Source organism: Lagopus muta, chromosome 9, assembly GCF_023343835.1.
Source record: "Lagopus muta isolate bLagMut1 chromosome 9, bLagMut1 primary, whole genome shotgun sequence".
Lineage (NCBI taxonomy): Eukaryota > Metazoa > Chordata > Aves > Galliformes > Phasianidae > Lagopus > Lagopus muta.
In genome coordinates this window covers 8,950,310-8,967,567 of record NC_064441.1, presented here as the reverse complement: position 1 = coordinate 8,967,567, position 17,258 = coordinate 8,950,310, and the positions used below count along the sequence as shown (strand labels likewise).

General features: G+C 46.9%; 2 protein-coding genes across 7 annotated transcripts in view; one reads left to right on the top strand and one right to left on the bottom strand.

Moving 5' to 3' along the window:
- The window catches only part of RUBCN (rubicon autophagy regulator), a 26,323-nt gene extending 19,452 nt beyond the window's left edge, over positions 1–6,871 (bottom strand). For 4 of the 6 annotated variants that reach the window (XM_048954567.1, XM_048954569.1, XM_048954568.1 and 1 more), the window contains exon 1: positions 6,507–6,871. In XM_048954567.1, the coding sequence (XP_048810524.1) occupies positions 6,507–6,865 (359 nt within the window). In that variant the 5' untranslated portion in view covers positions 6,866–6,871. Of the gene's footprint in view, positions 1–4,277; positions 4,301–4,348; positions 4,440–6,506 lie in introns of those variants that run through there. The other 2 variants (XM_048954571.1, XM_048954572.1) reach the window with 2 other exon arrangements.
- Positions 6,864–17,258, top strand: FYTTD1 (forty-two-three domain containing 1). Its single transcript, XM_048955225.1, has 7 exons — positions 6,864–6,927; positions 9,287–9,418; positions 12,168–12,313; positions 15,358–15,419; positions 16,145–16,219; positions 16,973–17,099; positions 17,235–17,258. Exons 1-7 carry the CDS (start codon positions 6,864–6,866, stop codon positions 17,256–17,258), a joined length of 630 nt encoding a protein of 209 aa, XP_048811182.1.

Sequence of the window (17,258 nt, the reverse complement as noted above, 5' to 3'; positions counted from 1 at the left end):
AGCAAATTTAAAAAAAAAAAAAAAAAAAGAAATAAGAAAAAAGGAAAAATTGCTTTTTTGTCCTCGTGGATTACAGTGTGGGCTGTAAACTTCTTGCAGTGCAAAGAAGCATGCTATCAAGCAGTATAATCCCACTACTCAAAAATAAGCTTTTCTTGAAAATGTTCCCATTTTGAGAGTGCTTTATTATTTCAGAACTGATTAAGTGAACGAGCTGATAATAAAATACTGGCTCTGCCTCAAGCTCCCCTATAGCAGGTCTCTGTAGGGAAACCTCACTGGCTTTAGCATTTACCCAAGCTTAGCTCACCAGGCAGCCCAGCCAGCCAGCAAAGCTTGTCACTTGTCACAGCAGCTCCGCAGCCAGGCTGCAATTCATCAGCAAGCCTGAACACACTGTGAACACACATCAGCAGGAATGTGCTCACGCACAGCTCGATAACACCACCACTGCCCAGAAGAGAGGAAGCCCTGTGCAGGGCTGTGAAAGCTGCACTGCAGGAATTCCTAGAGCCGTACACTGCAATTGATGCCACATCATCCTCTGCTGTTTGTAGCCCCATCCTCTCTGGCACTCCAATGGTAGAGAGAATGAAGCATGAGGAAATGCCGCTATGGGGAATGAGGCAGAAGGAAATTCCCAGCAAATCAGCCAGCCTGTGAAAGGCTGGAGAACTGCAAAATTGAGATGTTTCTATATTGCATGAGACCGAGCAGCTAAATGTTAGTAGATCCAGAGAAAAACTCAACAATGGAGATGTGTTTGCCCCAAGCCCCCCAGGTTTATGCTGGTTCGTGCCTGGACAATGGCAGCTGTTTTCAGACCAGCCTAAAGATCAGAGTTTAATCATAGATTCCCAGCAAGCAGGTTTATCTCAGGAGAGAATGAACTAAACCAAAGGCAGCGTCCTGGAGCAGATGTGACCTGAAGAGACAGAGCAAACCTCATTCATCTGAACCAAGAGGCTTCTCCAGCCCTGCCCCCCTGCACCAAGCTCTGAGCAGTGGCACTGTCCCTGGCCAGAGAGCAGCTGCCAGACACAGAGCTCCACCAGCTCCTCCCCAAGGTCTTTCCAACACTCAAGAGTGTGGAAATGCAAGTGAAAGCTCAGCCACGCTGCTCACTTTCCAGGTCTGTGAGTCAGGGAAACTCCCACCTCGTTATTTTGTGCTATAAAAAGCATGCAACGAGCACAGAGATGCAGGGTAGCAGAGCCTTGTGCTCAAAGACCCATCTCACTGCAGGGGCAGCTGTGCCCCCCCAGAGGTTGGGAAATGGGGACTCCAACACAAAGGAACCCTCACACAAAATATCATAACAGTGCCTCTGCCACTGCACTCAGCATGCAGGAAACAGTGAGCAAAATTAGAGCACCGTGGCAGAGATGATTCAGAACCTCCCAAAAGTCAATTAAATCCCTCAGTCAACAGAAAGACTCCCACTGGATGGGAATCATTGGCTCAAATGATTCAAAAGCATTTCACAAGTCGGATGCTTAGGACTCTACCCATTCCCATAGGACTGTATCCATGCAGCTGCCTCTGGGCTGGAACACGGTGCGTGCAGGAAAGCATGCAGTGATACAAGCCCAAATAAAAGAAGAGCCATACACCTGGCTGCAGGTGACAGTGAGGCAACACATAGCTAACTGCCCTCAGCTCAGCCTGGACTCACAGGTTAACCCTTAATTTGTGGCAGGATCTGCTCCTTTCTCATTCACAGAGATGCCAGGAGGGATAGAAAAAGACAGGGTGCCAGCTGCCCTCCAGTTCCCCATTTCAGCAGGTGTTCAGAGCAGTACTGAGAAATCTGCTCGGTTTTGCACCAAATAAGGAGAATTATTTGCAAGCTGTTGTTAAAAAAGCCTCATTCATCCTGACCTGACACAGGGGTAAGGCAAATTCAAATCACAGCACAAAAATACTTCTTCTTCCAGGAAGTACAAAGCAAGCAACATGCCCAGGAGAGGTCACAGTACATGAGCAGACGCTTGCCTGCAAGGGACGTGTGTGCAGCTTTCCCTGTGCCCTAGAACAGCCTGCTTTCCCTATCCAGATCAGCTGAGTGTGTTTGCATAGCTCCTCGCTGTACCCCAAATGCTGGGCTGGGAAGAAAGGAAGAGAGCTGGCAGGACAGGGGTCAGCCTGCTCAATACATGGGGCACCACCCAAAGCACTTCAGCTGGAGTCAGGGATGTGCTTGAATGCACTGATTTATATTTTCCAGGCGAGAATCAGGACGTGATCAGACTGCAAAGGAGATGCTGAGAAAAAACAGCTCGAGCTCAACAGGAGCAGCAGCATTTCCTCGGGGAAACCACGGCTGGGGTGTGGCTGCAGTAAATGGGGTTATAGTCTGAAGGGTGTGCTGGTGCACCGCTTCATACAGGAAAAAAGATAATTCTGCCCTGGACATGCCGAAAAATGAATTGGTCATTATATGAGAGCCTGATAACACCGGATATCAGTGAGACCGCAGGCACATCTCTCTCCCTCCCTACATACACCCTCTGACTCAGCCCCCACTTCCAACCTCCAGCTCCATGGGTCTGGGCACTCCCTCTCCTTACTACACCACACCAGCTCTGTTCCAGATACAGTCAGACCAATCTGTGGTCAGGAATTGTTCCAAACAAAACCGAAACTTTTGCTTTGCAGTAAGAAAAGAAGGAATAGAGCCTTGCAGCTGGAAATCACTTAATGGCACTGCTGATGAAAATGATGGGGAAATTCTGCAGGAAATTCTGCTTGTGCTCCCTGGGCTTTCTCAGTCCTTCCACACTAGCTAGGGCAGGAACAGCTCCTGGCCCAAATCAGCAGGGGTGACTCAGGGCAGGTGCAGGGAACAACGCTACTGAGTCAGGTAAGTTTCATTTAAAAGACAAGAAACAACAAACCAGAATCATGGAGGTAGATGACATCCCCAAACCTGAATCCTTCTTACCAACCATGTGTGCTGTGTGCACCCCAGTGCTCTGCAGGATGCACCAAGCAATGGCTGCTCTCTACCTGGAGGCATCGCCTGATCCTTCTTAGCACACTAAGGAGCTTGGATTGAGGGTGCTGGGGTCATTTGTGGGCAACAGCAGGTGACTTCTGCTACATTTCCCAGGGACACAGCCTGCAGCTCCCAGGGCAGCAGGTACCCGTGGCTGTGTGCATGCTGCTATATGCACGGGTTCCCCTGACAACAAGCAGCAAATTTCCTTCTGCTCTGCTGCCTGCTTGGTGCTTCTGGGAAAAGAAATTAAAGAAATGCTGGCTTCGTGAGATTCATCTACAGCAATGGCAAGGGGCTCACAAGGCAAAGGGAGTCCCAGAGCTCCCCTTGCCCCACAGCTCCCTCCCTGCCTGGGAAACCCATGGACCACAATCTAGGGCACCTCACTGGGAACTAGGATGCTACATCATTTGCACACAGGACAACAAAGCTACACCAGGCCCCTGCCAGAACCTTCCCCTAAAACCTAAACCCAGCACACACAGCTCTGTGTGCAGGCAGTAGAGGGGATGGATGGTGCCACCTCTTCTCCAGAGCAGTGGCACCACACCGGCCCCGTACGATGCACAGCGATGCAGACTGGCAGTGCAGGACCAGTGCCTGCGGAGGTGAGAATAGCACTGAGATGGTTCTGGAAAGAAGTGAAGCAGACACAGCCGCTCCATGCTTTTACCACCCAGCCTTTCTGCACCTGAGGGTCTGAAACACCGGCTCAGTAAGGGTTAGCAAACCACGCTGCCCAAGCAGGCAGCCCGAACCTGCGTTATGGCTCTAAATGCACCGGCTGCACTCCTGCAGATCCCGCCGGCAGAGCAGCCCGGGCGCAGAGGCTGTCAGATAAGGAACGCCGCTCTCTCGGATCAGGTTTCAGCGAACCTCTCGGCTGACATCCGTGCTGCGCTCCCGACTCGAGCACAAACCACAGACCTGCAAAAGCCTGGAGCGAATGGGAATTACATCGGAACGCCCCCGGGCGCGGGATTTGTTACCCGCACAGAGCCGTGCCCCAGCCCGACCCGGGGGACTCGGGGCGCTCCGCAGCGCCGCTCCCACCTGTCACGGCCACGTGCGCTCAGCGGGAGCCCGACGTTTGGATTCGTATAGGGGCTGAAGCGATGCCCGCAGCCCGATCGAGGGCGGCACGGCAATCCGAGCCCGGCGAACTGCGTGGGCATCGGCACGGCGGAAGCCTGGCGGCTGCCGCCAGCCCGTATCCCCGTCCCCACGCGTGTCCTCGTCCAGCTACAATCGCACACCGCCGCCGACCCCCGCGCACCGATCCCCCAACGCGTCCCGTCCGCGCTGCGATCGCCGCGTGTCGCCGCTCCCTTCCACGCGCGCCCCCACCTGCTCTCCGCGCGCCCCCCGCGGGGCTCGACCTCCATCCCCGGCGCGCGCGGCCCCGCCGCCGCCACCGCCCCGCCGCCGTCACGTGGAGGGGGAGCGCCCGCCCCGCCCCCCGGCTTCAGTCATGGCCTCCACGGAACTACAACTCCCGGCATGCCCCGCGGCCCCCAGCCACTCTGCGCTTCCCAGCGCGCCCCGCGCGGAGCAATAACTACAGCTCCCGGCGGGCGGTGCGCGCAGTCTGGCGTTTCGCGCGGTGCTCGAGCTTTGCTTCCGCGGGATTGGCGCTCCGCTCTCCCCGGTACGCGGGCACGGTGCTCGGCTGCGCCCCGCGGGGGTGAGCCGTGAGCCGCCTCTAATGAGCTGTTAGCGCTGGGGATGAGCCGCACGGCAGCGTTAAACCGCGGTAATTCCTCACCGGGATAACCGCTCACCGCATCGTGGGGAGGCACAGAACCCGCAGCACCGGCCAGCAGGGCGCTCGTGTGCTGAGCACTGAGAGCAGGGTGCCAAGGGACTCTGCAGTGCAGTGCAGGGGGTGTGGAAAAGGCGGCTCGGCTGCGGGACTTTCTGCCAGTGAAATGAAACTTAAAAGGGGAAGAACTGCTGCCATCGGGCTGAGAGCCACCGGTGCCAGGTTACAGGGGTGATAACAGCTCCGTGTGTCTGCAGAGCTGTTTGATGCCTTCGAGACGGAAGGTTTCTGCCGTCTTTTGCGTTGTGAGAGCTTCCTGTGGCCGAGCTCTGAATTGCACGAGCTGCTCACTGCTGTGTGTGTGCTGTATGGAGCCACCATCACTTGACCACGTACAGACACAATCCCGACAGAAAACCAGGAGCTGATGCTTCTTTGATCACTTCTACCAGCTTTGTGTTATTGCAGCCATTTAGAACACAACAAAAGTATTCTTCAGCATTGTAACGTTTGTTTGAATTTCTGTTGGCCTCGACAGATGGCAGCTGGTCTCCTGTTTGGGTAATAAATGCCACGGATGGATGTGGTACAATCTGGATTTTGTCTGATTTCCACCTGCCGCGAGGGCAGACAGCATCTGCCACCTTTGAGGTTAGCATATTTGTTTTGGGTAAACGGCGTTTGTTTGTCAGTGTGGCACCAGATGGAGCTGCACCCTACAGCATCACAGGAACTTGGTATAAGGGTTTTTTGTTTCTTTAAAAACGCACATTTTATTTAAGAATTCTGTTATTAGCGCTTATCAGTGATCTGCTGATGTCATCTTTCCTTTAGTTATGTAACCTTTAAAAACCTGAAGTCCTGCTTGTCGTTAAGAGGAAGATGCATCTATTATCAAATATGCAGCTCCAAGACCCCTTTTCTGAACTCATGCAGCACGTAGGGGCTGACAGAAGAAAATGGGGATAGTACTCACAGCATTCTGCACTGTGGTCCTGAGCTCCTGCTTGGATGAAGGAAAAAATCTCTCACCAGCTGAAGGTATCCTATGGCATTAACTGAGCCATTCCTTGCTACCAGTGTAATTCAGCAAGTGGAATATCCAGAATTACTTTATTGGCCATATGTTAAAAAGAAGAGATGCATACACTGATGGAACGAGGCCCTGATAGTAACCTATAGCATTTTGGATACTGCATTGCTCTGATCTCTAAGGTCACACAGGAGGCTCGGGCTGTGACATGGGATGACTGCTATGAGCAGAGGAAGCTGATAAGGATTTTCCTTTCAGCATTTATCGGCAGGTTCTGAGGGAAGCCCAGCCTGCGCGATTGTTTTTGCCTATCTGCTCCTTCCTTTGTAGCTCTGGAACTCGCTGACTGGTTTCAACCAGCAAGACGTAGGAATTTCAATGGTAACTGCAGTCCTAAATAGAGAGCTCCACCAGATGAAGGAAAGAAACAGCACTGAGTGACAAAAGAAGCAGATCCCTGCCTCACGGAGCGACTGCTGACCCCTCAGCAATGCATTTCGAAGGGATGGAAATACACAAGCTTTGCTTATATTTTGCTTGTATACTTGCTTATACACAAGGCCTTGCTATCATCACCAACTGGCCTCGCCATCACCGCCTTCCCCACAGCAGCAGGCCCCGTGGCAGAGGACGGACCCTGTGGCAGAGGACAGGCCCGGGACGTCGCAGCGCACCCACAACCGCCTCCCGCGCCCCCCGCCCCGCTGTACCTGCTCCTCCCGGCCGCCAGGGGGCGCCGTGCCAATTCCCGCGCGGGAGGGGTGGAAGAGGCAGCACCTTTCCTCGGCGCAGGCGTTCGCTCTCGCGGCTGAGGAGCCGTTGCTGCGCATGCGTCGTGGGCGTGCCTGAGATGACGGTGTTCGGAGGGGGGTTGCGGCGCACGCGCCGTTCGCGCTCCGCGCATGCGCACTTGCCGCTCGCGGTCCGTTGGGGGCGGTCGCTGGGAGGCGGCGGCGGTGGTCCTGAGGGCGGCCATGAGCGCGTTCGGGGCCGCGGCGTTGCCGTCCGGATCCTCGGCCGCTGCTGGGACCCGGAGCGGCAGCAGCGACAGTCTGGAGAAGATCGACATGTCCTTGGGTGAGCTGGGCGACGCGGGGGAGCGCGAGGGGCTGCGGCTGATCCGAGCGCCGGGTGAGGGCGGGGCGGGGGTCGGCAGGTCGGCCGCGCTTCCAGCAGCGTTTGAAGCTGGGAACCCGCCGGGTTTCCTTGGAGCTCGGCTGAGCGACTCGATCGGGCAAATAAAGCGTGCGGCCCGGCAGTGCCACCGAAAGCTGCAGTCGTGTGCTCCGGGGCTGCTCTGTTATCGAAGGGTGCTGCGATGGAACTGAGAGATCTGCTTCGGAAAGTGAAACCGGGCGGCCTGGCCCTTGTGGGCCTTCATGTTCGTCCTCTTACCGGGTGTGTGCGCTCTGCGGGTAATCCGTTGTTGCTCTTTGTTCCCGTGGTGGAGAAGATTTGTGACATGAGGGTTGGGGTTCTGAATGTGAAGCACCACGCAGCATTTCTCTTTATGGAGTAGCACGCCGTGCTACTTTACCCAAGCGAGGTTTTTAGAAATAACTCCATCAGCTCTCGCTGGTCAGCTATTTTTATGAAGTCGAACATTTTCTTCTTTTTCTTTTGAATTTACAACTGCTCTGTGTTCCGGATGTTGACTGACAACAGGTGGCAGAGAATTGTGCTGTTGTGGTGACGTTGTGTTTACCAAACTCTCCTGTGTGGCAGTGACCCTTGGCTTTCTCAGTTGCAAGGCATGAGAACAGTTTTATCTGCACCTCCTGCCTCTGAGTTGCAGTTTTATGGCCTGCTGGAGGCAAAGATGCAGTCCCTCATCTGGCACAGTGTAAAAAGTTGACATAATGCTATTCTGGGGAACTTTGAGATCTTCGTGTTGAGGGTTTTCTCATATACTAACCAATATTAAACTTTTCATTGCTAGCGTGTTATGTTCTTTGAGGCTGAGCTTCCAGTATGACAATGTTCCTACGTTATTCTGTGTAATTTTAAATCTCTGACCTCAGACAAAATAGGAGAATACTTCAGTCGGTCTTAGCTAACAAATGCATAACATCCCAGATATCCTTCATTTCCCCAAAGAAGAAGATAGCTGAAAAGTAAGTTCTTTTATTTAAAAAGCTTTCAAGCATACGTGCACCAACAACTAACTGTCTCCCAAAAAATGGGAGTTAAGTTGGAGCAGATGAGCTGTGAAGCAAGGGCTGGTGCTCACTGAGCGTGGTGGTGATGGCTGATGGGGGTGGAGTTAAATGATATGAAGAAGCACACGTTCTGCTTGGAAATGCTGGGAGGTTTTATGTTTGACTCAGCACCGTGTTATTACTGGAGCGAAGTTCAAGCAGTGCTCCTGCTTGAGTAGTGCTGTTGGCAGTGAGTTTTAGCTATTTTGAGCTGTATAAAACTTGAGTGGCTTTAGTTTGCTTTGTCATATAGACAGGATCACAGAATGGCCAGGGTTGGAAGGGACCTCAAGGATCTTGAATCTCCAATTCCCCTGCCACAGTCAGGGCCACCAACCTCCCATTCAATACTAGTCCAGGCTGCCCAGGGCCCCGTCCAGTCTGGCCTTGAACACCTCTAGGGACAGGGCATCTGATCCTTCCTCTAGGTTTAATCTCTTTGGTAAAGAAGATTCTATGGAAATCCAACTCTAAATGAGCTGTACCAGCATCCCTTTTCCTAACAAATTGTTTTTTGTTTTCCAAATTTTAATTCATTTTTGTAGCAAAATAACCTGTTTTTCTCTTACCTTTCCTTCAATGGGATACGAAGCACCTGGTTGCTTGACTGCTGTCTTCTGAGCCAGCGAACCTGATCAGCAGATGAAATCATGCTGCTGTGCTGTGGTTTGCTGTAGACAAACCTGCCAGGTTTTCATGAGTTTACCCTGAACGTTTTCATAAACCTATTAATAAATTGTTTAATGTTGTTTCCTAAGTAATAAATAAGGTGACTGTTTGGATTGCAGATATTTTTTCCCATCATCTGAACCTGAGTGAATGTTTGAAGATAGCCTCAATTTTCTTGGTATGGTTTTATGAAGTAACATGAGGTGAGAGTGCTGTGTCTTGAACAGGAATTTGGGCTGAAATCTAGGAAGTGTGAGAATGAGGCAGGTTGATCTTTTCTTTAATTGTATCCAAAAACTAACAGGGTCATTTGATTAAAATGTGCTGTTTGAGTAAATACCACAATTTTAAAAGTACCTTGGATGTTCTGAATGTATGCAACTGCTTGTTTCGTAAGGTAATAGGGGAAAGAGAGAGTTAGTAAGACTGACAGGGGCTGGATGTTTTATAGAGATAATATTTCTGGAACCTTAACTTGTACGTGCTGGCTTTGCAAGATTAACCAGTTTGTTTCACATGCCTTTAATCTGCTCAAGTTTTTTCTTCAGATATTAAATGTGTCTGAAATGCATCACATCTTTCTTTTCTTTTTTTCTTCTACTTTTTTTTTTTTTTTTTAACAGATGATATAATTAAACTGAACAAGAAAGAAGAGAGGAAGCAGTATTCCCCCAAAATGAAGAGAGGACTCCAGCAGAATCGAACTCAGCAATTCAGGACACCAGGCTCCAAGTGGGGGATCCAACAACAGAAAGGTGGGTGGAACCAGTATGCTGTGACTTGCCAGGCCAATACCGAACTGAGGCACCTGATGGATGCTCTCGGTTAAAGGAAGGATCTGCTTGCCTTCTGATGTATGGATGTAGCTTCAGAAATTGTGTTGATATTTTGTCCCCCTTCAGAAATGGATAGAAAGAGTGCTCATGCTGAAGCCCTTGTATTAGGAAATGCAGAGGCCTTGCCAAACCTTAGAGCTTTGTGAGAAAGAGCCAGCATGTTTATGTACGCTGGGTAGAATTGTGCTGCTCTAAGTCACAAAAATAGCTGTACTGCAGTCTGCAGCACTGCCTCTGGGGTTTACAAATGGATAGTGAAGAGTGTGCGAGTCCATTTTTCTTGTTAAGACTATGGGTTGCAAAGGAAGTACCGTGTCAGCCTTCTTCAGCCTGTGTTTTTACAGTGGATTACAACAGCAGGGAAAGAATCACATAGGCAGGGAGTAAGGAGGGGAAAAGTGCACAACAACAGCTTTACTGGAGATTTCCTGAATAACTTGCAGTTTTTTCAATAAACAGGAGTCGTTCTGAAGATGATTCCCATGTGTCCAATACATGACTGTCATCTGCTAGAAATAAAGTCTGTTTTTAATTCTGTTGAGTTTTGCAAAATACCTTTTTAACACTGCGTGATGCTGTATGCAGAAAGTTACCTCCTCAGCTAATCACATGTTTAAGTTAGGACGTGCAGTTTCTTGCTTAGTAGCATTGATCTAAACCACATACACATCAGACTGGTGCATGCACAGTAATCCCCATGTTTTCATTGTCACTGCTTAATGTTTGTTGTAGCAGCAGCTCGTATTCAACAACTTAGACCCATATGTCTTCAGAGCCTATGGAATGTCATGCAGCTCAAGGCTCCAGAGTTTTTCTCTTTAGACAGGGCAGCATAGCAGTGTTACTTAACCTGTGCATCTTTGATAAATTCTTGGAAGTACAGGAAAGTGTTTTACATCATTTAGGCCAAGAATAACAATATTTGTGGGGTGACAGTGAGTTTAAATGGTGGACTTTCAAACGTAGGCTTGTTTACAACCACAGCTGCCAAATGCGATTGTTCACGATCTGAAGGGCACAAAAGAAGCAAATATCACAGTTCAGAGTTTTAGGAAGAACGTGAGCTTCAAATACAAAAGTCAGAATACAGCTGCCTTGGCAGTTACTTTAATCTCTTGGAACTTGCCCTCCTTTTCTGCTTTCGTTCTAGGAAAATGGCAAACTTACTCCAAAATTGCTACTTTCATGTGTTGAAGCATTGTGAATAAGTTACTGTTCCATTCTACCCATTTCCTTCCATTGAAGCAAATCTCTCCTATATTGTTTTTGAGCAGAAGGTCTCATTAAGCAGTTCTTCCGAGCATTTAAGTTATTACTTGTAACCAGTAAGCAGATTTACTGCTGCTCCGTTGCCATTGAAGCTGCTCTGAGAAGCTACAGAGACCACAAAAGTTCAATGGCATTCTATTCCCTCTGGTTTTCAAAGTGGCTGCCAAACTCTCTGGAAGGAGGCAAAGAACTTGAGCTGGGACTCTTTTCAGCTCTTGTGGGAAGAAACAGAGAGAAGAACATTGTTCGTGTGACTGAAAGTTGTCCTTGGTGATATACAGAATGCAACCACACAAAACCCTGTGCAGCATGAGCTGACTTTGAAGTTGTCATTTCAGTGAGCAGAGCTTGGTCCAGAGAGCTTGTGAGGTCCCTTGCAGCTTAAATATCTGTTTTTCAGCTCTTCTGTTCATAGAGAAGCATTTGCTAACTGTACTCGGTGTGCCCACATAGAATTTTCTCAAGACCAAATTTATCCAAGCTACATTCTGATCAGTGACTTTGCTTCCCATGGTGGCTCCTGTCTAGTGAAGAAGCACAGATGTGTTGCCAATGCCATAACATCACATATATCAAGTTTAGCTGCGTCTCTTGCTGTAGAGCTATCTTCTTAATCCTAAATTTATCTTACAGTCTGGGGTTCTAGAGGAGGGGATGACTTCAGGGTAAAACTGAGGCACTGTCTGTTTACACAGCATGAAGCTAAATGGCTCCAGACAGGGTTAACCAAACCCTTGTAACTGGAGACTTGAGATGTTTACACTACAGACCTCAGACTCACAAGCCTTTTATATCTAAAGGCTGCTGTCGTTTCTCAGTCTTTTCCAGACTGCCATGCAGACTTCTAATTGAAAACACTTTAAACATGATGTAATTTGTATACTGTTTAATATGGCTCTGTGGTCTTTTATTCTTAAGACGTGACTAGGGAGCAACTAATCTACATAAATAAATTGGAAGCTGTTCCTTACCCATCCCCCTTATTTTCTTTATTAAACTGTTCATTTAAAATTTGCTGAGTGGCTGGGGAGCTGAATTACTTGCTTTGGTTTTGTGTTGCTCAGCATTTGATGAAGGTCTGTTTTAGAGTTTTTGGTAGTATCCTATGCCAGAAAGACTCCTTAATTATTCCTGCAGATGTGTCATGTAACAGATTTTGAACGTAAATAATGCAGAGGGAGAGAAAAATGAAGATCTATACAAAAGGCTGGTTAATGCTGTCTAGGTTTAGATCCCAGCTTACTGAAGTAGCTGTCTGACCAAACTGTCTCCAGGCGTAGTGGCAGCTTCTGCTCCAAAGCTTGAAGCCAAATAGCTTGCATCACCTGCTGTCATTTTTAACACAGTAAAATTGTTATTGCAGTGGGAATTTTTGAACTCCTCACTTCTTTTTTTGCAGGTTATGGTAAAAATCATTTGGGCCACAGAAAGAAGATTGTAGGGAAGAAGCGTCCTTATGGAGTTATAACTGGCTTGGCAGCCAAGAAAGCAATGGGTTCACACAAAGGAATTAGTCCTCTGAACAGGCAGCCACTTAGTGAGAAGGTAATTAATGCATTTCCAATGGTCTGTGTAACTGCATTTCGTGTAACCCTGGCTCCACAGGAAGTAAGAACAGTTTAGAAATGGAATGCATGGGCTATTGAAATATATTCCAGTATGCTTGTTCTACACCGTGCAGGCATCTGATGCAGTGTTTTGTGAAATGGGGGCTGTCTTGGCCAAGTGGTGTTTGCTTTGGAGGAGATGGGTGATGACAAAGCTTGAAAGCTTCTGAACGCTTAATTAGATTGCAAGGCATGGAAATTCAAGTGCAGAAAGGTGTTCTGTGCAGGTGTAGTGGTTGTTGCTGTGCTTTCACAAGGAAGGCTCCTTTGTTAGGATTTCTTGTCGTTTATGTCACTGCTAGAAACCAGTGAACCCACAGATGTGCAGGTGCTAAGTGTATGCCTGTTACAAAAACGAATGTTGCAAAATACTTCCCTCTGTGTGCTTCCTGTTCTCCATTCCTCCAGTGCTTTGTTGCTTACTTCACAGAGTCTGGATTTGTGGAACAGGGATTGCTTTTGGATTTGTGCAGAATAACAATTGTAAAGGTGCACGGAGGATGTGTTTTGTTGGTTATATGGGGAGATAAGAGTAACTGATAAGCTGTGCTTTTTTGTTTTGCATGGTAATGAGGGGAATGTATGACTCTTGAAATGTAGATGGTATTTCAAAAGTTACAGTGTGTTTTGAAAGACAGACGTAGCCGAGTGTGTTGTGTGTGTGGCTTGTAAAGAAAAGTTGAAGAAGTCTCAGTTATGACATCTGACAGTTGGGAAGAGCAGAGATTTTAGACTTTGTAGATGTCTGATATCTTCAGTAGTACACAACAGAACTCAGTCTTCTGATTTTCTGTGACCCTGAACAGATGGTTTAAGCACGTGCAGTTAGCTATCCATGTCCCAGTTTATTAACTGATGGTTAGGGTATGCATTACAAATACCCCCTGTGTTCTGTTTTCTTGTTTTTAAGAACACACAGCGGAATTATCCCGTCCTGAAAAAGAAACCAAACTTGCGAAGGCAAACTGAAATGCAGAGAAAACAAATTCCAACCCTCAGGAGACCTGCCCCGCTAAGCAGGAGGTAAAATACCATGTTTGCTTCCCAAATTCTTCTTGACAGCTTTCCATAAAGAATCTCATTTGTGACTGCGCTGAGGCCAAGAGAAGATGGTCAAAACTGGGAGTAGAAATGCAGTCAAGACTGTTGAAATGTGTCTGAACTTTGGCAGAGCTGGAAGCTGAGTGTGAGATGGTCTTAGTACAAAGACAGATATTTACTGCTGGGCAGAATACTTGGAAAGTACCTGCGTTTGTGAGGACCTGGTATTTCCTTTCGTTTACATCACAGGCAGCCTGTGTGAAAACGGCTCTGTTGCTTAAAGGTACAACCACAGTTGAGTGAACTTTGTAAATATCTGTGTCTTTTTTGGGAGGTGGTGCCACCTTCAGTTTCATGGACGCTACTGCAGATTTATTTGAGCCAGAATTCATTTATGTCTGCTACAAACTGCAACTGAACTGGTTTCTGCAGTGGGAATTTTCACTGTGTGACTGTTGTGGAAACTGTAAACACAGCTTCGTTTGCAGTTATCAACACAGCTTTTCTTCTTTTTTTTCCATCTAAAAAGCAACATTTAAAGTGCTGGAGAATAAAGCAGATAAAGCAGAATTAATAACCAGGGCAGTAGGATTCCTGATGACGGGTGCTGCACTTCATAGAATCACCAGTGTTGGTAAAGACCTCCAAGATCATCCATTCAAACCGTCCACCTACCATCAACATATCTCTAATATATCACTAAACCATGGCCTTCAGTACAGGCTAAGAGATGTGTGGCTGTGGTGCTTGCATAAATGGTTTGGTGGTGGAGACTTGGTGATCCTAAAGGTTTTTCCAACCTAAATGGTTCTGTGAGTCTGTAATGTCCAGTCCCAGAAATGTCTATGTTTTTAAGTGTGTTTTCTTCCTAGGAAGTGAGAAACTTATTACAATTGAAATGTTCTATCTGAAAGAGGCAGCTCTGCAGATGTACTTCACAGTTGTCTCTCTGAAATGTTGTCTGTCTATGAAACCTTCAATAACCTTTCTATATATTGCAGGAATAACATGCCATCTGCTTTGGCCAGAATTGGAAACAAACTAAATCAGCAGAAAGACACTCGTCAAGCAACTTTCCTGTTTCGAAGAGGATTGAAGGTAACAACACATCACTGGAAATGACAGTATTGTGCCACAACATTCTAAGCTAACCTGTAGCACTGATATTAATAAATCAAGTTTAAGCATCAAATCTGAGTAGAAACTTCAGGAACAGCAGAAACTGTTAAGGAGGCACATGTTCCTCTGCGGAAAGGTACTTCTCCCCTTCAGTTGGTGTAGCCTATTGAGTCTTACTTCCTGTGTTGATGTTGCTGAACTGTTTGAAGGGTGTGGAACTTCTCCATTTCAGGACTGTTGCAAGCTATTACCTTTTCATCCTACAAGTGTTGGAATGCAATGACAGCTTTCAACAGTTACCTTCAGCAAAATGATAGAGCGGTGTTTTGGAACCTGATTAAGAGATCCTGTGCATACAGATAAGCTAGTCATAGTTATTTTGAATACAAGCAAGTAAATAGTGCAGCAAATGATAGCAGTGTTCTTATTTTTCATTTGTGTCCTCATCCTGTATCTGCTGTGGGTTTGACTATAGGTAGTTCCATTGCAGAATTATGGGCAGGATCAGGAGAAAAACAAAACCAAACTCATTTAAAATAGCAGTGGGACTTAAGAGGTGTTTTGGATATTATGTAACATGTAATCAGGTGATACCAGGACAGCAAGAGAAACATGGCTAACATTTTAACTTGATGAAGTGTTTCCTGAGGGACTTCTCAAAGATGTTTCCATCATGACAGATATTTTTGTGTCCCTCTGAAAGTAAGGCCCTGTTTGTACAAACAGCTTTCAACTTCTGTTTTTTGACTGCTCTATCTCCAGCTGCTGCAACGATGGTTGGAACAGTATGCAAATGCAGTGTCTGTATTGATGTGATTTCAGGTGCAGGCCCAAGTGCAGCCAACAGAAGATCTTGATACTCAGACAGCAAAGAGAACTCGTCAGTAAGTATTCCAGTTGGAAAACTTCAGTATGGTTACTTGTTTGTACTGTTGTTCTCCATTGAGTTCCAATTTCTGCTCCTGGTTTTTGTAATGTATTTTTTTTCTGGTTGTTTTTTTTGTTGTTTTTTCACCTGTATGCATCTCAACTGAGTGACAGTGAGCCTCCTCCTACTTTTCTCAGTTGTTTCCTCAATTGTCTCCCAATTTAACCAGGAGGAGTTTGTTTGCATAAGGTGCTTGCAGGATCGAGGGGGAAGGGTGGTAGCTTCTGAGGAACAGATTAGTATCTGCCACTCATGCATACTGCTTATCATTCACAGCCTGAGATGCTCTCTGCAGTTTGTGTTGGTAACAGTGCAGGCTGAGTAAGCAGCATATGCCACCGAGCTGCAGTATGTCATCTCTTGGATTTTCTACTAACTAGTAGAAACTAACTTGGCTTCACCTGTGGCAAGGAGCATGAATGTCTTCAAGTGAACATTTCAGTCAGTACTGCAGCTTTGGTACACCTTGCCAGCATGGGATCTGGAGTTCACCTGATAAGTTTAGATAACATGGATACAAGGATCAATAACCAAGATTGTAGGCTGCATGTGGTCGTCTTACTGACTGACGTTTTTAAAGCTTGCACATTCTTTTTTACCAGGAGTTTTAGAGCTCTTGGAGATAACCTGGCTGAAATTTCTCTGATTTTTTTGTAAGTGATTTCTGTGTTTTCAAACTAGATGGCGAACTTCTACCACAAGTGGAGGGATTCTGACTGTGTCCATTGAGAACCCAGGAGCAATCATAACCCCAATGTGAGTTTTAAAAATAGTTCTCAGACATTCTCAGTGTAACTGAAATTGCTGTTCCTGAGCCATTTAGCCAGTTCCTTACAGATAGTCTTTCCTCAAGGTAACCACAGCTTATTGTGAAGACTTCTGAGTGTCCCTTTCTTATTTCTGAGCTGTGTTTGAGTAATATCACAGCTGGCTTTCACAAGGCAACTCCCAGTCAGGGGTTTGGAGTGGTGTATGGAGTTGAAAAGTGGTGAACTGGTAGATTTTTCACCTTGTCTGCCTCTTCCATTTCAGGCTGTTTGTGGCTATTTTGCTCCTTTGACTGAATGAAAATGAATGTGCATCTAGATGATGAGTGATGGTAATTGTTTCTGCCTGATCAATAACGATACTGGGAGAACTGTGTTTGAAGAAAGCATTGCTGTATTTGTCTTTGTGGAATTGAAGTTCCTGTTGATTCACAAGGTGTTCGTAGCGTTTTGTCTGTAAGGAAGACTGTACCAGTTTTTATTTTATAAATTTATGACAATAATTAACCATGAATAATGGGTTTGTCATTGAAAGATAAAATTGCTTCCTTTTGAGATGCTTGCTTTCTAATAGCAGTAACAAATGGTTCACTTTCATAGTTCTGCTTGACTTCTTGAATATGAGCTCTCCAGCTATTTAGCCAGCCTAATCAAGTGGCTTGATGAAAAATAGTTCCATCTGCAGTCAGGCTTCATTGCATAAAACATGTGTTTGTTGTGTCCTAATCTTCTCCTCTCACAGTTCCCAGAAATTGCGATTAACTCGTACTCCTGTGCCCCCGTTTCTGATGAAGAGGGACCAATCTGAAGAGAAGAAGATTCCCAAAGGGGTTCCGTTGCAGTTTGATATTAATAGTGTTGGAAAGCAGGTAAATGCAGTTTCATTCCTTAAGTGTGGATGTAGTTTCAATGCAGATCAAATCTGGTGAGCCAAGCACTTTCTTCCTAGACTCACTGGTGATAAAAAGTGGGAACTAGTGACTGCTTCTTGTTTCCACTTCCAGTTCTTCCACTACCTTGCAGTGTAA